This window comes from Cyprinus carpio, chromosome A1 (genome assembly GCF_018340385.1).
Source record: "Cyprinus carpio isolate SPL01 chromosome A1, ASM1834038v1, whole genome shotgun sequence".
NCBI classification, from domain to species: domain Eukaryota; kingdom Metazoa; phylum Chordata; class Actinopteri; order Cypriniformes; family Cyprinidae; genus Cyprinus; species Cyprinus carpio.
The window spans coordinates 34,314,195-34,336,434 of record NC_056572.1 but is presented as its reverse complement, the minus strand read 5'-3'; the positions used below and the strand labels follow the sequence as shown (position 1 = coordinate 34,336,434).

The 22,240-nt window shown below is 37.4% G+C and overlaps 1 protein-coding gene and 1 long non-coding RNA gene across 2 annotated transcripts; both read left to right on the top strand.

The window, feature by feature from the left end:
* Positions 1-367: 367 nt before the first annotated feature.
* Positions 368-936, top strand: LOC122146378. Its single transcript, XR_006160944.1, has 4 exons — positions 368-404; positions 548-577; positions 742-759; positions 901-936. It is a non-coding gene; the product is annotated as an uncharacterized LOC122146378 (long non-coding RNA).
* A 5,301-nt stretch (positions 937-6,237) lies between these two features.
* LOC122146437 (adhesion G protein-coupled receptor E1-like) lies at positions 6,238-13,086 on the top strand. Its single transcript, XM_042765160.1, has 9 exons — positions 6,238-6,301; positions 9,740-9,796; positions 10,087-10,118; positions 10,345-10,422; positions 10,560-10,785; positions 11,071-11,190; positions 12,313-12,494; positions 12,594-12,743; positions 12,835-13,086. The coding sequence occupies exons 1-9, from the start codon at positions 6,238-6,240 to the stop codon at positions 13,084-13,086; spliced, it is 1,161 nt and encodes a 386-aa protein (XP_042621094.1).
* The last annotated feature ends 9,154 nt before the right edge of the window (positions 13,087-22,240 follow it).

Genomic DNA, 22,240 nt, shown 5'->3' with positions numbered 1-22,240 from the left:
GTTATTAAGCCAATTCTTGCCATGTTTGACACATGCTTCACAAACCGGTCGAACAAAAAATGTTTCTCATATGCGTTATTGAAACGCAGCAGTGAGAGTAGCTTTTGATGGGGAACAGAGTAATTTGGAATCTGGAGTCAATTTATCATCTGATTCAATGTGTTATTTTTTCAGTTGTTTTACAACCAATCACTTCCACAACATTTACCAGTTTCTACATCTACAGGTGAGATGATGTTAGACTGGATTTGTGGTATTGAAATGCTAACCCTACAAAGTTAATTTCTTCATTAAGAACACAGTAGTTAAAACTAAATCTTACATGGTATTTCTTTATCTTGTAAATTTAACATGTCATATATTGACAGTCACTTCCACAACATCAGCCAGTTCCGCTACTGCAGGTAAGGATGATGTTAGACTGGACTTTGGTATTGCAATGCTAACCTTATATAATTATTGTCCTCACAAAGAACACAGTAGTTCATCTAAAATCTTGCTTAGTATCTCTTTTTATTTGTAAATGTTACATGTCATATACTTACAGTCACTTCCACAACATCTACCACATCTACAGGTGAGGATGATGTTAGACTGGACTGTGGTATTGAAACGTTTATCCTACAAAATTAATGTCTTCATTAAGAATACAGTAGTTCATCTAAATCTTACTTGATATCTCTTTCCATCTTGTAAATGTTAAATGTCATTATATTGGACCGTCACTTTCCACAACATCAGCCAGTTCCACTACTACAGGTGAGAATGATGTTAGACTGGATTGTGGTATTGAAATGCTAACCCTAAAAAAAATATTTCTTTATTATGAACACAGTAGTTCATCTAAATCTTACATGGTATATCTTTTATCTTGTAAATTTACATGTCGTATACTGACAGTCACTTCAACAACATCAGCCAGTTCCACTACTGCAGGTAAGGATGATGTTTGACTGGACTGTGGTATTGCAATGCTAACCTTCTATAATTATCATCACACAACGAACACAGTATGTTCATGCTAAATTGCTTAGTATCTCTTCTATTTTGTAAATGTTTACATGTCATATACTGACAGTCACTTCAAGAACATCAGCCAGTTCCACTGCTGCAGAGTGAGCATGATGTTTGACTGGACTTTGTGGTATTGCAACACTAACCTTCTATAAGTATTGTCCTCACAACCGAACACAGTAGTTAATCTAAATGTTGCTTAGTATCTCTTTTATTTTGTAAATGTTACATGTCACCGTTACTTACAGTCACTTCCACAACATCTACCACATGTCTACAGGTAAGGATGATGTTAGACTGGAATTTGGTATTGAAAACGCTTACCCCACAAAATTAGTCTTTATTAAGAATACAGTAGTTCATCTAAATCTACATGGTATCTTTTTCCATCTTGTAAATGTTTAAATGTCATATATTGACAGTCACTTTCCACAACATTCAGCCAGTTCCACTAATGCAGGTTAAGGGATGATGTTAGACTGGACTTTGGCTATTGCCAAATGCTTAACCATCTATGTAATTATTGTCCTCACAATAGAACACAGTAGTTCCTCATCTAAATCTTGCTTAGTATCTCTTCTATTTTGTAAATTGTACATATGTCAATATACTTACAGGCACTTCCATCAACATCGCTACCATACTACAGGTGCGAATGATGTTAGACTGGATTGTGGTATGATTAATATGCTAACCCTGCCAAATTAATTTCTTACATTAAGAAACAACAGTAGTTTAAACTAAATTCTTACGTGGTGTTATCTTTTATCTTGTAATTTATCATGTCATATACTGACAGTCACTTCAACAACCAATCAGCCCGTTGCCGCTACTGCAGTGTAAGGATGATGTTAGACTGGACTGTGGTAGTTGCAATGCTTTACCCTTCCATATCTAATTATGGTCCTCACAACACACAGTAGTCATCTAAATCTTGCTTAGTATCGCTTTATTTTGTAAATGTTACATGTCCTATACTTACTAGTCACTTCCACAAAAATCTACCACATCAAGCTACAGGTGAGGATGATGTTAGACTGGACTGTGGTATTGAAACGTTTATCCTACAAAATTAAGTCTTCATTAAGAATTACAGTAGTTCATCTAAATCTACTTGATATCTCTTTCCATCTTGTATAATGTGTTAAATGTCATATATTGACCGTCTACTTCCACAACATCAGCCCATTTTCCGCATCTACTACAGGTGAGACTGATGTTAGACTGGATTGTGGTATTTGAAATGCTACCCTAAAAAAATATTTCTTTATTTATGAAACAGTCAGTTCATCTAAGTGAGCTTACATGGTATATCTTTTATCTTGTAAATTTACATTGTCATGTCATTAAACTGACAGTCACTTCAACAAAATCAGCACAGTTCCACTACTGCCAGGTAAGGATGATGTTGACTGGAACTGTGGTATTTGCAATATAACCTTCTATAATTATCCTCTCACAACGATAACACAGTAGTTCATCTAAATCTTGACTTAGTATCTCTTCTATTTTTACATGTTACATGTATCATATTACTGACAGTCACTTCAAGAAGACATCTAGCAGTTCCACTGCTGCAGGTGCAGCATGATGTTTGACTGGACTGTGGGTATTGCAACACTAATTCATTCTTTATAAGTATTTTTTCACAAAAGACCACACAGTAGTAGTAGATCTAAAGTTTGCCATTATAGTATTCTTTTATTTTGTAAAGTTTACATGTCATCATATTACAGTCACTTCCAACAACATCTACCACATCTACAGGTAAGGATTGATGTTAGACTGGACTTTGGTTTATTGAAAGCTTGTATCCACAAAATTAGTCTTCCTTGCTCTTAACGAATACTGTCGTTAAGTTCACTCTACATCTTACCTTGTTTTCTCTTTTCATGCTTAGTAAATGTTGTAAAGTACAATTTATTGACAGTAACTTCCACAATATGCAGCCAGTTCCATACTGACTTGGCAGTGAGTTTTTTTGATGTTTTGGACTGCTTCTGTGGTTTTTTGTTCAGAAGCCTGGCTTTTTTTCTTTTCTTTCACTTTATAGTATAGTTCAGGTATCATGAGTCAAATGCGTATTATTTTGACAGGTTCCATCCACAGTCTGAGTTCACTTGCAGGTGAGCATGATTCTGGGATCACGAATTGTAGTTTGTCAGTGTTTCCCCACAGTTATCGTTCATGTACAGAGTAATTTCGGCATCAAGTCTGATCTTTCCCCAAATTTCAGTACCACATCACTTCCACAACATGTACTTCTATTCTACAGGTCAGAGGATGGTGTGTTAGACTGGACTGTGGTATTGTAATGCTAAACTGTATTGCCTCCTATAATTAATGTCCTCATGAAGAACAAAATAGTTCTTCTAAATAAGCATATGCTCTTTTTCTTGTAAGTGTTATGTTCAATCTTATAGTCACTTCCACAACATTCTACTCAGTTATGACATCTACCAGGATGAGTGTGACACTGTTATTTTCTTCATCCAAGACTCTTTTTGGTGTACAAATTTGTCTTGTTTTGGTTTACATTTTATTTAGAACAACAGTCACTAACATGTGTCTGCCATGAAAGATGCATCTGAGTTTGATGATTTGATGTGTTTGGCATCTCTTCATATTATATTCCGATATTACTACTCTCCTTACCCTAAATTAATAAAGTGTGATTGCATGTTAGTTATTGTTGTCAATGGCTCTACGCCGTCAAACGTGAAGAACACACGTTCTGTGACATGGGGATGGGCGCCGGATGAATTAAGGTGTCTACCCAAAGGCCTCTAGGGCTCAGGGATTTCAGGGAATCTTGTTTTTCAGACACATAATTTACTATATTATGGTTTTGCATTGGATTATATATTTAGAAACCTTAAAGATTTACATCAAAGTTGCACATTAAGTTTGTTTTTTCTTTAATGTATTAAGTTATTGCAAGTTAATTCGACCTGTCAGTTTTGCTGCATTTGCATTTTTGTAATGGTGGCAGAAACAAAAGATAATGGCAAGGCAGATCTAAGTGCAGGGTTATTGGATTGGAGTTAACAAACAAAAAAAATAAAACAAAGAACTTCGAAGCACAAAAGAACAAAAATGAATGCAGGCCATTCTACTTGTGGCCACGATTTAGGGAAAAATTTAGGGAGGACCTCCATGGTCATGACACCATAAACCGAGCAGAGTGTTTAGAGGCCTCCATGGCTGTGAGAGGACAGGCAGAAAATATATTAGCGACCACCATCATCAAAACACGGCAGACATACAAGCCAAAAAAATTTTGGGATGGCCTTCTTGGCTGTGACAGGGCAGACTGAGAGTTCGGGAACGGTCTCGTCTCTACTTCGACCTTTGGAAGCTTCGCTGTAGCGGTCGCCACCGACTCTGAGGAATTCTGTATTGGTCACCTCTGTCTCGGGGGAAGTATGTATAGCCCAGGACAAAACAAAAAATTACAAAATACATCACTGCGTAAGAGCAGAAAAATGGTGGAAGGAACTATTAGACCTTGAGGAGTGGCTGAGGCTGCTGGGGTAGAGAGCGCTTAAGGCCATGGGCCTGGACTGCGGATACCACAACACTCGTCTGCCCGATACTGGTCAAGTGGCCAAAAAGAGTACTCACCAATCCACACCCAACACCATCAGTCACAAAAAACCAAACAATATATTCATAACAAAATCGACCAGGGCAATTTCAAAATACAATTGAGTGTTTACATGCCAAGAACAGAGATCTGGTGCATGCCCACTAAAGACAGAGCGTCTGGGGTCTATACTCTGTGTAGTCTAAAAATCTGTTGATGCGTTATAAAATAAAATAGTGCTCCTGTAGCTCAAGTGGTAGAGCATTGCGTTAACAAGCGCAAAGTGGGGGGTTCGATTCCCCGGGAACACATGATAGGAAAAATTGCATAGTCTGAATGCCACTGTAAGTCGCTTTGGATAAAAGCGTCGCTAATATGCAAAAAATTTATGATGTATTTAATAATTTATTTTATTTCTTAAATAAAAAAAACGTCTGCATCGCAAAGCAAAACAGTTTAGAAAAAACGATGATCTGTCATACACGTTGTGCGCTCATCAACTGTCTGTTATTTGAAATTGACATTATGTATCATTAATCTGTCATACACGTTGTGCGCTCATCAACTGTCTGTTATTTTAAAACCTCTGTCTAGTAACAATAGTAATTACAAGTACTATAGTAATAGATTATTCAGAAAATATTTGCAAAAAACACTAAACAGAAGCCCCCTGAACACGTAGGCCCTGATGCTACACAAAACATAATACCATAAATGTATGAATATTAACAGATTTTGCATTGGTGCAAATTACACCTGTACATGCTATTTTACACAGAAGTGTGCCGTTTTTTCAGTGTATTTGTAGTCGATGATTTACAGTACTCTTGTTAACTCGCAGTCTAAGTGAAAATCTCATTCATTCTAAAATGTATAATAGGTGTTGGTAAATACATGCACACACGCACACCAGAGGCAAGGCCAGAAATGTTTAAGTGGGTGGGTCTACATAAAACTGGGTGGGCAAAGTGTAGGGTATGAAAACTGCATGTCAAATTGCCAACAGAAAATACAGCCCAAAGGTTCAATACACAATGCTAATAAAAGCATTGATAAACATATATTTTAATTTCAACATTTACTAATACATTAAAAACAACAATGAAAAATTTTATTTTTATTACCCATCGTTAACTATGACTATGCCACCCTAGGACTTGCACCCAGGGAGACAAAACACTGCAGCAGAGAGTACAGAGAGGCTAAAAACTGTCTTTGTTGCTGTAACAAAATGAGAGGGATGACCAAAATAAATGGTTTATTTACATAACAGTCAGAGTGTTTAAGATGGCCTCCATGAATGTGAGAGGAATTAAAAAACAGGCAGAGAGTTTAGAGGGCGACAATGGTCAAGCGTGGCAGACATGCCAGGCAAACGGGTTTTGGGATGCCTTCTTGGCAAATCAGGGCATGACAAGTTCAGGAACGGCTCTACAAACTTTGAAACTTCTGTAAAAGGGTCGCCAATACACTCTGGGGAATTCTGTATTGGTCACCTCTGTCTCGGGGGAAGCAAACAAAACCAAAAAAACCATCACTGGAAGAGCAGAAAATGGTGGAAGGACCCTCTTAGACCCATGAGAGTGCTGAGGCTGCTGGGCTAGAGAGACTGCGGGGCCTAGAGAGCGAATAAGGCCATGGGGCTGATGGCGGACTCCAACCACACTCGTCTGCCCGATACTGGTCAAGTGGCCAAAAATGGTACTCGGACTCAAAATACAATTGAGTGTTTACATGCCAAGAACAGAGATCTGGTATGAGTCATACAAAAGCAATCAGATTTTTAACTCTTTTTGACCAGGGCAATTTCAAAATACAATTGAGTGTTTACATGCCAAGAACAGAGATCTGGTCTGTGGTCTCTACTCTTGTTTAAAAATTAAAAAATAAATAGTGCTCCTGTAGCTCAAGTGGTAGAGCATTGCGTTACCAAGCGCAAGGTTGGGGGTTCGATGCTCCCCGGGAATCATGATAGGTAAAAATTGATAGTCTGAGAATGCAAAAATAAGTCGCTTTGGATAAAAGCGTCTGCTAAATGCAAAAATTTATTTATTTAATTTAATTTATTTATTTAAATAAAAAAAACCTCTGCATCGCAAAGCAAACAGTTTAGAAAACGAGCGCTTTATACTGGCATCGGTGACTGGAGTTTACAACTGAAATTGACATTATGTATCATTAATCTGTCATACACGTTGTGCGCTCATCAACTGTCTGTTATTTTAAAACCTCTGTCTAGTAACAATAGTAATTACAAGTACTATAGTAATAGATTATTCAGAAATGAAGTTATTGCAAAAAAAACACTAAACAGAAGCCCCCTGATTGTACGTAGGCCCTGTGCTACACAAAAATAATACCATAAATGTCATCTCAATATTAACAGCTTTTGCATTGGTGCTCGCTTCCACAAAATTCCACCTGTACGCTATTTTACATTGGAAGTGTGGGAAATAGTGTTTTTTCAGTGTACGGCTGTAGTCGATTGATTTAAAGTAATGCTGCCTTTAAGGAACGCAGTCTAAGGTGGGAAGGCATCATTCACGTCTAAATGTATAATAGGTAGCTTCGGTTCCTACATGCACAGATGCCTTCACCAGAGCCAATTTTTGAATGCAGTTCAAGACAAGTCGGGTGTATTCTTCGCGCCCCTTGTAAACTGGGTGGTCCCACAATCCTGTTTTTATGGGTAGTGAAAACTGCATGACAAATTAAGCCAACAAAAATACAGCCAAAGCGTTCAATACACAATGCTCGGTGGTCAGCATGTGATAAACTGTATTGGTTTTGATTCAAAGTTTACTAATACTTTAAAAACAACAATGAAATTTCTTTATTTTTAATTAATATTGCATCGTAATGATGATATGCCACCCTAGGACTTGCACCAAGGCTCTCTACCATGCACCCTCAGTGCTACTCTAGGAAACACGTTCGATACTACTAAAAGAGCAAGAGACGTGACTTACCAAAATAAAACATTTATTTTACACCGAAGTCATTAATCCTAATACATTATAAAGAATGGTCTCATTTACCAATTAAAAACCCACAGTTACAAAGAGACCGCAATAAAGCTTATTTTAACAGAAGGGACAAGCCCCACAGCAAATCAGTGCATACAAATTCATAAAGCAAGTGACAAACCAAAATGAAACTACAGCAAAAGAAACAAATACACTCTCCTCTTCTGTTAAGCTTCAGTATCACAGCTCGTCAAACATTCACCTGTAGATATAAGTGCATAGAACACTCAGAGGAGCAGCAGTCCAGCACCGTGATGGCCTGTTCAGCTGCATGAACAGGACAATGAAACCGTAGGATCAGACAGTATACAAAAAACAGCCGTAAGAACAGCCATAGATGAAGCCCCCCCCCCCCCCCCAGTGGAAGAAAAGAGACAGCCACAGGTACAGGGTTATGAAACAACATCTAGTGCGCTCTGGCCTCACCTCATTCTTAGACAACAGTAAGCTATACGCTACCTGCACTCATCACTTCGGACACACACACACATCCCAGTGGAATGCAATTGGAAATAAACCCCTGGACCTTTACGGCCCACAAAACAGGAACACAGAGCAGAATCACTATGCCACACTTAGATTTGCTTCTTATAAAGCCACTAGGCCTCAACTAGAACGCACCTCAATGATTGAGCCGCCAGGTGTGATCAATGACAATGCGCCACTCAACGCCAGTGGGCATGTCTTTCCATTTGAAATATGCAAATATTAAAATGGAGACTGATTCTAATGAATCCACAAACCATAATAAAACTCATCCGGTCACATAAAGCATTGCCTCAGTCTGAGACAACGGCTTCGCAGATGATTTCATTATAAAGAGTCTCTGTCAATTTGTGCACATCGAGGACCACAGAAATGTGTGCAGCTGCAAATTATAAAGTTTGTTGTGGCGAACAGGATCTAGCACAATGTTTATACATTTCTTTCCTCAAAGATGTATCTATTTAGTGAATCAAACACTACCTATGGTAATATGATGCTTCAAGCACACTTGGCTCAGAAGTTTCAGATCGATAAATCCATCACCCACAGGTGCTCTGACTTCATTTGTAAGTTACACGGTTAGGATTCAGTGCTAAGACTTAGACTTAGACTCAATATATACTTTTTAAAGAATTTATCTGATTGCCTATTTGTTTCACTATTTTTAAATTTAACTCCACAAATGCGCATATTTTGCTATTATGTCCTTATGTGAACTGGGTGGGGGACTAACAGAAAGACTGTTCATCCTTTGACAAGCATATGGCATGCACCTATAGGAAGAGGGAAAAATGAAGAAAACTGCCTGTAATTGACCATGAAAACTTGCATTTAATATTTTTAAAACTAAATATGTAAAGTTATAATGAAATAAGACATTTATTATTATTAATGTTTTATAAATTATTGGTTGGGCCCACAGCTGAAAGTGGGGTGGGCCTCGCTATTGATGCACACCATCATAGGAAATTGAAATATATTAAACACTTTCTTTTCTGAGATGAATATTTGGTTTTTTTTTGTTTGTTTGTTTTTTGTATTATTATCATTTTTTTTTTAATTATTATTAAAAGTGCAAGATGTCCAATTTCCTAATTATATTCCAAAATAATGTTTTAATTTTATGAAAATGGAATTATAAAATAAGGAATTATAAATGATAAAATGACAGCAAAAAAAAAAAAAAAAAAAACACTGCTCAGAAATATGAGGGTGCAAGACTCTTTACGCTTGAGACAGTAAGAAACCAAAGAGCACATGACAGAACATGTTTCGCACATTTGCAAAAACTCTTCCCTAAATAGTCTGTTAGACAGGCACAAATAGGATTATTATATCTATTAGTCAGTTAGTCATAACTCACTGTTATTGAGCATACTGTGCAGGTCATTATATTTACGTGAGCTCTTTTGGGGCAGTTGTGGCGGTTTTGGCCCAATGGATAAAATAATCACACTTAAAACCTTCACAACACACCACTGCTTTGTGTGTGTGCACTTGGATGGGTTAAATGCAGAGCAAAAAAAACTCAGAATATGTCACCAAAACTTGCCACACACGTCACGTCACTTTCACTTACTGTTTGTTTGTTGTCTTGATAATCATTCATCCATTTTTTTTTTTTCAGCTGTTACTAACATCATCAGCACCGATACAACAGTCACAGCAAAAACAACCTTAGCTGGTAATGTAGTCTGTTGTTTCCTCTGTTGATTGTGTTTTGAATTAATGTTTGTGGATCTGAAGAATTGAACAGCTGTTTTTGGCTCCAGGTAAAGATGAGGAATGAAAAATGAAAGTGTTAAATGTGCAGTTGCAGATTATTTCAGACATTTTTATGAATGTCTGTTCACAAGTTGTTATTTGTTACCATTTTTTTATGCCTTTAGATTAAAAAGTGGTCATACCAAAGATCTTTCTCTTTTGCCTTGCTTTGTTTTGTTATTGCCTTCATGTTGATTTCTGCCATTGCAGTTATAAATATAACGCTGCAGGAAGGATGCACCGTAAGTTGAGTTTCTGAAATTGAAGTTTTATTGAGTTGGATTCATAGCTTCTATCAATAATAGTCCAAAGATATAAGCCATAAGAAAATAAGATGTACATTGTGGATATTTGAAATATGAAATTACACGTAAACAAACCAGTTTTGCTTGCTATTAATGTTGCAAAACATGATTAACACCACAGAGTCTGTTTGATTTGTCATATAAAGCTCAATTGTGATTTCAGAGTCAGACCTCTGGAGGATGTTTTGATAATCTTTTTGCACAGATCGAGAATATTACAGCTCAAGTGCTTCCTTTAGATGTAAGTGTACATATAAAATGATAAAATAATCTAATCTGTGTCAGTTAATATAATGATTGACAGACAGCAGTGTTGTCTTATTGGTTCTCTTCAGGTTTACATGTAGAGTAACAATATTTTTCTGATCAATAAATTAGACTGTGACCAACATTTTGTCTATGGCCTTCAACACATCAGAGAACATTTTAGAGACATCATCATCATTATCATCATCATCATCATCATCATCATCATCATCAGCCAACCAAGTTAAACTTGCCTCCTATGGAAACCGTATGTTAAAAACCAGTGAGAAACTCATTTCTACATTGGTGAAGCCGACAGAAACAAGTGACAATGTCAACTTTACTCTTCCCACTGTAGGTAAGAGTAGACACAATTATTATGTTGGCCAACATTCATGTACATGTTACTTTTAATCAGGTTAAAAAAAGAAAGAGTTCAAACTTCATCAGGGATGAAAAACCAAACCAAACTGATGAATAGTCATTTTATCTGTTTGTAAATTCAATGAATGAATTTGACTTAACTGGGGGCGGGGGAGGGGGATTTTTATATATATTATATATATATATATATATATATATATATATATATATATATATATAAATTAATATAGCGCATAACTGCTTGTTTATTTTTAATCAGAGGGTCAAGTCTTTATGGTTGGACCTCTGGTCACCTTAGAGAAAATCCCTCGACTTGAAACGACAAATTCTTCTTTGGACATCGATCTCATAGGAATCGCCAAGAACAACAATGAAACAAGTATGAGAAATGTTTCATCGTGATCCAAAAGAAAATCATGAAAAACAAAAAACAATCAACAACAAACAAAACATATATACCACCTCTGCTCAAAAAAAAAAACACAATAACAAAATTTCCTAAAAAAAAAAAAAATTGTTGCATGTAGTTTATATGTTCTCATTCTCTATTAAAAGAAATTAAAAAGAATGATGTATGATTTGTTGGAATCAGATAAAAATGACTGAGCTACACATTTTTGATGTTGACAGAGTCAGCAAAGTCAATTTCGAGAAAAATGGAGTTAAAGTTTTCTGAAGTTACCAAATCAAAATCACAGATTTTGAAACCAAAGCATCTTTTTCTTCAGTTCTTTTCTTAATAATAATTACTATGTTATAATATAAGTAACTACTTTTTATTTTATTTTTGTTATTATAAGAAAAAAAAACAGTAGAAAAAAATATAAGAAACAAATAATGCATTACCTTTTTCATTTTACATATAAACAAAAGTATTCAAGTAAGAAAAACAAATAATCAAATGTAAAAATCCCTTTAGTCTCTTTATTACAAATAAATTGATTATTAAAACTACAAAAGCAGTTCAATCTAAAGCAGCGATTGATTCCCTGTTTTCTTTTATTGTTAGATTAATATTAATGAGACAGACGGCTGATATATTAAGACAGACCGTAAAGCACGGATCTAATATAATGTTACACATCAGATGACTTTCCCTAACAGTTCCCCAAACCTTCATTTAAGACATGACATAGATTATGTTTGCTTGAATACTTAAATACTGTAATTTTGTGTATATGTGTATATTTATCGGGATTGCGTGTTTCGGATGATAGTCAGCGTGAGAGGCGAGCGGAGAAGAGGTGCTCCTCTCATAAAACGTACAAATAAAGGTAATTAAACATCTAAAATTATTATTCGGAGAATTGGCGTCGCTAGACGAGTGCTTAATGATCAACTTTTTTTTTTCGAAACCCTCAAAATCGACTAAAATTTTTCACTTTTTTTTTCCCTGTAGCACATGTGCGTTCTGACTCATTTTGTCAGCATGGGTCACATATACTTTCTTTTTTGTTGTTGTTGTTTTAACATAGTATTGCTTTCTGTTTCTGTCTCACAGAATCAGCTGCTGTGGCTTTCATGAGCTACAACACGATGGAGAATCTACTGAAGCCAGGCTTCTTCAACGCATCCAATGACATGATTAAAACCATGATGTCCACTGTGATCTCAGCTACTCTTCCCAAAACCACCAACACTAAACTAACTAAACCAGTCAACTTCACCCTCAAACACATCAGAGTGAGAGACTGAAATGTGTTTTGTTTTATCAGAGCACTGATGAACATCTGAAAACATCTAATATTCAGTGTTCTGATATTTTCTTCTTGTTTTTTGCAGGAGTTTGATCCCAACGGTTCTCTGTCCTGTGTGTACTGGAATATCAGCGAGTGGATTGTAGATGGTTGTTCTGTTTTAAAAACCACCAGCAGCTACACTGTGTGTTCCTGTGATCATCTGTCCACATTCGCTCTCTCATCATGCAAACCAGCCGCCCACCAAAGGGGTACAGAAACATTTCTAGTGAACACTGAAGAGCAGCACAGATTTGACACTCATGTTCTCTCACATGTTTTCTCAGAGCGACTCACTGATGGAGCTGTTAAATTTGGTGTGTGTGATCGTGGGGCTGGTGTTCTTCAGTTTGGCACTGTTGAGCTTTGCCCTTTGTCAGTGGAGTCCTGGAGTGAATAATGTGGCTCGAATCAACATCTGCATCAGTCTTCTGTTGGCTCACCTTCTGTTTCTGCTCACACAGCAGTTCCAGAGCCTCATACAGCATAAGAAGGTGAGAATGATGAAGGAGCCCAACATCTCAGCACAGCCTCACTGAGAATCATCATAACCGTCTCTCATGGTCTCCAGGTGTTGTGTGCCGTGATCTCAGGACTTCTGCACTTCCTCTTTCTCTCCGGCTTTGTGTGGATGTTCATTGAAGCTGTGCTGCTCTTCATCTGTGTGAAGAACCTATCACAGATCCGCTCTAAAAATAGGGAGGTGCTTAGCAGTGGATTCCTGTGTGTGATTGGATATCTGGTTGCTCTTGTTGTGGTGTGTGTGTCTGTCGGTCTGGTTCCTGAAGGCTACGGCAGCGAAGAGTGAGTTTGGGATGTTTAAAAATTGATTAGATGAAATAAAGACTTTAGTTGGACTGTCAGCTGACAGATCTTTTGAAACAATGCTGCTCTCTGAGATATACAATTTTATGTATTTCAAAGTCACTCAGAAGATTAAAATAAATTTAGATTTTTTTTAATGCCTTTTCCAACAGCTGCTGGATTAAAATGGATAAAGGTTTTTTCTGGAGTTTTCTGGGTCCTGTTTGTATCATACTAGCCGTAAGTTCTAGGTACAGACATTTTTCACTTGGGCTGTTGAAGCAAAGATTATTAAAGTGAACCTTTCTCCTTATTTCTGCAGATAAACACGATCCTCTTCTTTAGAGTCATCATCAGTCTGAGCTCAACTCTCAAAAGTCTAAATGCTGAAGTTTCACAGATGAAAACAAACCAAGTATTATGCATTATAATGTATTCTACCACTCTTAATAAAGTAACATGAAACAATGAAAACACACAAAGTCTTTCTTTCTCTGTTTCTCTGCAGGATCATGGTGTTTAAAACACTGGCTCAGTTTGTGGTTCTTGGTTGCTCCTGGATTCTGGGTTTCTTCACTAATGGCAGTAAGGTGCTGGAGATCCTCTTCCTGATCTTGAACTCCCAGCAGGGAACCTTCATCTTCCTGATCCATTGTGTCTTCAATAATGAGGTCAGGCATAATTTTCAACATTACCTGATTCTTGTGCTCCTTATAAACTCCATCCATCTCTGAGATAAACAGTAATACCTCTGAAATTTATTTAAACTTATGCCTCTGACAATAATAACAGATCAGTGTCTGAAGCACACATGTAAATAAAGTAGAGATGTATTACTGTCCAGAGGGATAGTTTGACAGGATGGGGGATGGGGGGGGGGGGGTAATTGCAATTATATACTATACTGTATTATTGTCACAGTTATGGACCTTTTGTTGTGTCTTAGAGCCCATCCACACAGAGATGTGTTTAGCTGTATATGTAAAAAGTTTTGTATCAAATCAACGTTTTGTACAGATGGATCTGGTATTAAAAATGCTTGAAATGGTTGAAACCACTATTTTTTTAAACCAGGTGCCAGAGTGGATGAATCTGAATATGACACCCTTACATTTTTGTTTGTAAAGTCAATCCGTATATTTTGTGAAACGATGATGTCATCACCCCACATCTCGACCCTAGTCAAACACCGCTACATCATGTAACGGCAACAACAACAAAAATGGCAGACTACTTGCTTGTGTTCATGCTGCAGAAGCTATTGAGCATCTTGGCTTTACTGAAGAAAAATCTAAAATTATGCTCCAACTCTTCTTCTCCGTTTTTCGTGTATCTCTGTGGCAGAATTACAGCACCACATACTGGTCTGGCATAGGGTTGTCACGATACCATAAAATACATATTACGATACTATATCAGCTGAAGTAGTATCGCGATACCATGCGAACTGAGAGATAATTTAAGGCCGGTTTCACACCACACGTGTAAGCAGGACATAAACACCAAAAAACTTTTTTTTTTTTTGGTGCTTAGGTTAACAGGTTGTAGTATTCACACCACACGCAGAGGAAGTTCCGTGATTCAAACTGTGAAAAAATAGACTTTTGTAAATGCATGAAAACACATCCAGTGTTTCCCACAGACTTAGGCTGATGATACACGGAGCATCTTTTTGGGCAATGTTGCCATTAACAGGCAATCGGGTGAGACACAGGGCCCACAACCGATCTAAAGTATCGCAGATAGAAATTTGCTGATCATCCTCACTGGGTTAGTGCCCAAGCAACATTGCTCAAAAAAAGTTGCCCCAGCAAAATTGCCTTAAAAAGTTGCCCCGTGTATCATCAGCCTTACACTCTATGAGCCCTATCATATACCATGCGCAATGCGTTGTCAGGCGCAAAGCAAGTGTTTTTTGCCACTTTTTCAAATTCAGTGCCAGTTCAGTGCCACATCCTATGCCAGGTTGTTTAAATAGCAAAACTACATTGTTCCTATTGTGCACCCATGGGCGTGCTGGTCTGAAAACAAGGTGTGTTCAGGCCCATTGTGAAATAGAACTGAAATAGACTGCGCCTTTGACCAACTGAAACCTGGTCTAAAGTCAATGGCACAATTTTTTTTTTTTTGTTAATTAAAGAGTAATTAGTAATATGTGCCTATAGGCGGGTGAACAACATGCGTACACTCTGCTTATTTAACACACAGGGACACGCAGCAGCGCACAAACATGCCAAATATTAAAAATGAAAAGATTACAATGTAAACGGTTATTATTGTGCCCTGTAGATTGTCTGTGCACGAGCAGAACCTTTCCTCTCTGGAAAAGCATTCAGTCTTTGCTCTTGCAAATTCCACCATGTAAATGGCGAATCCGCCATGGTGCACGTTACACCCAAAACACCCATGACTCCTTAAGAGAATAGGTTACAACCCATTTGGACCTCATTAATAGCAATAGTGGATTCGCCAATTGCTTTAGACCATGCACTTAGCTCATTAAAAATAGGCCCTAGTGTGGCGGCACTCCCCGGGGGAAAAAATATATTGTATGTGATGTAAATATAAAACAGGAGGACGGGCTTATTGAAAATGCAAAACAATTCTCTGCCAGCTCAGGGGCGCTTTAGGAGTGGCAGAAATAGCAGTTCCCCAATAACGGCTGGTAATCAGAACAGACACGGCGTCATGACGTCCTTTATCATGCACATACAAAGAAATGTGTGGTGTATAGGAAAGATGAAATGTGAAATGAAATCAAAAAATTTTCTGACGGACAATCTGTTATCATGTTATTCAACAAAGTCAAAAGAATTTTGGAAAATCTATTTTGTGGCGTTTAGGTTGATATTGTGGCAGGCGTCACAAATAAATTATGTTTGGGAAACAATGTTTGGGAGTTTTTGCCCCAAATTCCTAAGACTCGTTACACTGATTTAAACAACTATAGTTTACTGTTTATTGTATATCTTAACATAAAGCTTAATTACAATTGATAGAAAATACAATATACAGGGAAGTTAATGCCAGTGTGGAAGCACAAGGAGCATGTTTGGCTCCGCTTTGCAATGAACAGCTTCTGCGATCGCCTCCGCTCTGCTTGACCATCCAATGGGTGGTGAAAACCAGGCCGTAAGGTGGGAAGTCTACACAAGCATTTGGTGACATTTACGGGCACCACAGGAAGGGCGGACAGGACACAAAACAGGACAGCTTTTGTATTTTATTTGAAGGCACACAGTGTTCGAAATTTTAGCGACTGATCCACATACATTACTTACGGTTGAACTGTAATGACAATTCTTCCGTTTAAAAAAATACTGTGGCACCGCCAGTGTTTTGGATCCTTAGTATCGCCATTCTACCGTAGTACTGGTAAACGTTGACAACCCTAAGGTAGTATACGACATCAAGTCGGGTTCAGTGGTTTTGTGTCTATGCAAATATTTCGGAATATTTATGGATGCTGTGTTTTACAGATTTTATTTTTTTGAACAAGAAAAAAAAGATTGGATACGGAAAGCTTCTGGCTTCGTGTGGATGTGACCTTAGGCTTCTACACAATGCAGATTTTAGCTCAATCCTTTAAGCTTTGCAATCACACTGTGCGACAATGGATTTGATTAAACTTGTATGCAGACTGTACAATGATGACACCTATTGACTCATAGGCTCATATTTAATGACGCACATTAATACGAGAAGAATAAAACTTAATGCAGCGGCGCTAGTGCCGTAAACAAAAAGCGCAGATGAGGAAGTTTGAAAGCTTAGTTTTCATGTGTGCCTGAAAAAGTGGAAGTGCGAAAGAGAAGGGATAAGAGCTTGAGGTAAGCAGTTTACGTTCAGTGCCATGTTTGTGTTGATTTTAATTCGCATCTTATCTAGGCTGATCAGTTAAAAGTTGGACGTAGAAAGCAAACACACATTGCGATGATCATGGCGATCTTTGACCAAATGCCAGGACAATTCATCGTAGGCTACTTTGGTCGAAGACCGTGACACGGGCGTGCTTTGGGGTGGAGTGGGGGGATTTGGGGGGATCACATTAGTGGTTGACGTGAAATCATTTATTACATCACCATATCATCGTATTCAACAACAAACTAAAACAAAAGCATTATAAATAAACAAAACTCACCATAATTATCAGTGCGCGAGCACTGGGCTTGTTTCCCTGCAATGATTCCGCTCCCCACGAGGGGCAGGATGGGTGGACAATAGTCTGTCTTTGTTTTACTCCAGAAGCCTACAAGAGAGGATGTCTGAAACATACTTTTAAGCCCACCGTCATTTGTGATCTCACTGAGCTGATACTCTTCACAGGGTACATCTGCAAATGGGTTACGGAGCCATTCCTTATCAATTCTTGGATCATTTGCTTTGGGAAATAGTGCTCAAACTCAGCTCACAGCAAAGCTATGTGATTCCAGATCAGCTGGGAGAGGTCCCAGCTGATCTGGCCCTGGCCCAGGTTCTTTCTTTCCCAAATGTCCAGACAATGTTGGAAACATCAAATGTGCCCTTTGGCACTTGTTGTCCCCACAATTGCAACTTGGCTTTGAATGCAGACACTTTGTCTGCCAATTTGTTGTCATTCTCCCCTGCAGTGACAAAATTAGGTTCATGGTCAGCAGGGTTGAAGCGTGTGTCACCACCTGACGTCAGTGTGTAAGAACAGGCGTCTGTGTTCTGCTTCCATTTCTTCTCAAAGCTGTTCGAAAAGAAAAGCCACCTGACGTCAGTGTGTAAGAACAGGCGTCTGTGTTCTGCTTCCATTTCTTCTCAAAGCTGTTCGAAAAGACCTGGAGGAGGGGTAGAGCCAAAACCAAATATATCCGCTTGCACATAGTCTTGGAAAGATATATTGCTCATAAAGCAATATGAAAAGTATTAGGTTGATTATGCATTATTATTATTATATGGTCATCCATTTGTCGGTGACAGTTGTAGCAGAAAGAGGAATCTGGTCCTATTCTTGTTAGTTGCAGATTCGCCAGATCATACCTCATGGAAAAATTGTCACAGCAAAATTAGTTCTTACCCGATGGTGTGAAGGGCTTCTTAGCTTTAGCGATACAGTCAGCCATCAAGTATGATGCTTTCAGTGCAGCTACATTTGTAGAAGTGGTTGCTTTTATTATTTGCTGTTGCCCCATTTGTTCACTTTTTTTTCCTTTCAGTGCTGGGTGTTTAGTTTCAAGATGCCGTGGCAGTTTTGAGGGCTCCACTGACTCATTACCTAATGTTTATATTATTTTATATCCATACAAATGGGTTTGGAGCGTGGTATTGTGAATGCCATGTGCCTATATCACTCCCAGACACGCCAGTGACAATTATAGGTATTAAAAAATAAGATGCTAATGTGTGCATTTTTGTTTGTTATTGTTCACCAATCGAATGTTGAGTTTTTGAGGTCATTTGAGTCATTGGCAATGAATCAGACAAAAATGCTAAAGTCCCCCCTCTATTGCACAAAATTGGTAATGTCCAACGATTGCTTAGCACTTTTCACCAACAGAAGCTTTATGACTGCTGTTTGACTGCTCGATCTGAAAGTGCGCCAGTGGATTATTTTGCATTGCTGGTTCAAAGACAGACATACCTGTCCGGAATATCATCATAATTTTCAATTGTGATATTGAAAAGTATAAATAACAGAAAACATAATTTAAAAGTGATCAGTGTTCATTTTAGGACCACAAATTGTCTGGTTTTTGCTATTTTCAACAAATCTAAAAATAGTTCCAAACAAAACCAGCAGAACTCAACGTGGTTTCTGAGCAACACTCCTCGTGGTTGTTGTTTCATTCCTCCAGAATAGATTCTTCCAGATTAATACCGGATTAAAGGTATAATATAAACAGACCTGTATTATGACAGACCGAACAGACAGACAGATAGATAGATAGATAGAGAGATATATAGGATAGTTTTCTTCACACACACATTGCCTGTCCTTCTCTCTTTGGTGTCGGGTTCATGCAGTTCACAGGTGAAATTGATCCTCATTAGCGTATCCCCAGCTCCTATCCTGCCTCATTCTTGTCCAGGTCAGGTAGCAGTACAGGAAGTTCGGCCAGATGTCTTTTGAGTGGACAAAAAACAAAACCCTGAGAACCTCACATAGAACTCATGTGTCGAGAGGTAGTAAAACGCTACCTTTGATTCAAGAGTGCCACAATGTTAGACAGATTATTATATATAATAGTTGCTGCGCTTCCCTGCAAAATGATAGAAAAAGGTCTTCATTCATTCAGGATTTCTCTGCGTGAAGGGTCAACAAACATATTTTTACAGATGCCTCAAAATACCTTAACTTAAAATTTTTCATGTAAGTGCTGTCTACGTAAGCAACTAAAATGTTTCCTCTGCATGGACCTCTTTTTAGACTATATTACTTTAAATATTAATATGCCTCACACAAATATGTCATACAAATACTAAAATCGTATTTTCAGGGAGGGAGGGCATGCGGGTTTTAAAGGTATTAGTGCTACATTTAAAACTATTATAAAAATAACTACATAATCAGCTAAGGTCTAACATTCGTAATAAGTCTGTATTGTCCAGTGTGCTTTGAATTGTTCTATTAAAACGTGTGAATGACTAGATTGATGCGTCCTTACTTTTTCAGGTCAATTCGTTTTTTTGTTTTGTTTTTTTTTTTATCATTTCCAATGTTGTTACACAATATCTGTCAATACAATAACAATACTATAATAATTTACATTTCGACCTTGTATGTGCACACTTTCCCTTCATTTTACAACCATGAGCAAAATAATCAAGGTTTTTGAAGCGCGCGGCCTGACTTAGTGATGTCCATCTTATTCGAAAAGTTAAGGCAAATAATTGTTGCGTTATCATGAATGGGTGCATTGAGCTGAGCCCAAACCTAATGACACTGAATTATGAGCAGCTGCCACATGTGGCTAAAACTTACAAAAACACGATATAGAAAATAACACAAGGCATTGTGTAGAAGGTTTTGTTAAAATACATTACTAAAAGGAAACTTGACCTGTAAGTCTTATTTTCATATACATTTGTATATGAATTTGAATTCTGAGGTTTTCCTTATCAGGATGATTAAATAAATGAAAAACGCTCTCTATAAAACAGCTAAACACGCAATATTGTCTCAGTTAATCGGTCATTTGTGTCATGCAGGATCACTGTATATCAGCTCCACATCAGGTAAAGATCTTTCTGCTCATAATGTTCTTTCATCAGTCAACACTGTAAATCAAACATACTTCAGCATGCGTTGATGTGTGATTTCCAGTAGTGTCATTTGGGAGTAATTAGATTCATGTTCTGACAATGTCAGGGCTCTTAAACCCTTTTTACACTTTTAGAAGTACAAATTATGAAATTATGAAAACTGGTTGAAACTGAAATACATGCCTACCTCTTTATATTTATCAATGCACCTCTACAGTTACTATTACAGAATACTGTAAAATGTTGTAAATAAGTTATAGATGCTCGTCTTTCGGTTTTCGGATGTCAAAGTTTGTAGTGCACTTGGAGTTATTTTTTTTTTATTTTATTTTTGTGATGTTTTTGGCGATTATAAGATGATTGATTTGTTCTATGATCAAAGTTCTTTAGGCCTCTACTGTTAAGCCTTGGGATTATTTTTATTCCGTATTTAATTGCCCACCATGAAAATAAATATCCTTGTCAACTTTTTAATCTTTTTAACCCATGAATGTTTAAAACTTTCCTCACTTGTAAATTTATAAATTCAATGGAATTTTCTGTGCGTGTTTGAAACAAAGAGAAAATAAACAGAAGTCATGCATCGGTGGAAAATTTGAACCCCCCCCCCTTTGAACTGTAAAGGAAACTCCTCCTCTGGTCTGTTTTTGATAAAGAGAAATACACCAGACTGTCAAAATTGTCAATGGCGTCCTCTCTTCATAAAGGTGATTTTTTCTTGTCATGATTAGCATGTTAAGACTAGTTTACAGTGTCCTTATGAACTTTTACATGATGAATGTAGTTAGTGCAGATTCAAAATAAAATATTTTCTTTATGTTTTATGACAGGTCTTATAAGAGCTCTGACTATCATTATCTTCTTACATGTCACGTGGTGTAAGTATACAACTTCGTTTTTTTTTTGCTTTTGTGCCTTCTTCTCACTGATGTAATGACTGGTTCCACTTCACATCACTTCATGTGTAGTTGATCAATCCCACAAACATCCATATATGCCGACACAAATCCTGTTTGGAAGGAGTTAATTTGTGGTGTGTTACTTGTTTGATTTGCATTGTTTGTTAAAGTATCTGAAAGTGTTTGGGTCTGCAGAGTTAAGTTCAGTTTGGTAGGCCAGTGTGAAAAAGTCTACCTCCTTTAGTGAACTTTGCTATCCTATGTATATTCAAATCCAGCGGTTTGTGACCTTAGGGAGCGTGATGGTTGTAGTCGGTAGAAGATAGTTAGGATACGCAGGAGCTAAGCCATTAAGGGCCTTATAAAGTACATAATAATATTTGTAACTGCTCCGAACTTATAGGTAGCCCCAGTGCAGGACTGTAAAATGGTAATATTATCATATTCTTGACCTTTTAAGGGACACTAGCCTACCTTGTGGACTACTGTCGCTTTTATTGAGGATGCAGGACAACCACCTAGCGTGCATACAATAGTCCATCTAGAGTCATTAACGCATGAACTAGCTTTTCTTGCATCAAAACGGTAACATTTTCGTCATCTTTCAATGTTCTAAGATGGAAGGACTGCTGTTTTTGTAACATGGGAAATATGAATTTTTCAAAAGCAGTTACTGTCTAAATACCCCCAGATTTTTGACAGTAAGAGGAAGTAACAGTACATACGTCTAATTGCAAATTGTAGTCTACATTTTGGACTA

What these genes read in the sequence shown, in the direction of transcription:
- LOC122146437 (XM_042765160.1), top strand. Translation starts at nt 6,238, where the DNA reads ATGGGGCTGATGGCGGACTCCAACCACACTCGTCTGCCCGATACTGGT. An exon ending in TGGTCAAGTGGCCAAAAATG is followed by an intron (nt 6,302 to 9,739) that starts GTACTCGGACTC and finishes TTTTTTTTTCAG; the next exon opens with CTGTTACTAACATCATCAGC. An exon ending in CTTTACTCTTCCCACTGTAG is followed by an intron (nt 10,786 to 11,070) that starts GTAAGAGTAGAC and finishes ATTTTTAATCAG; the next exon opens with AGGGTCAAGTCTTTATGGTT.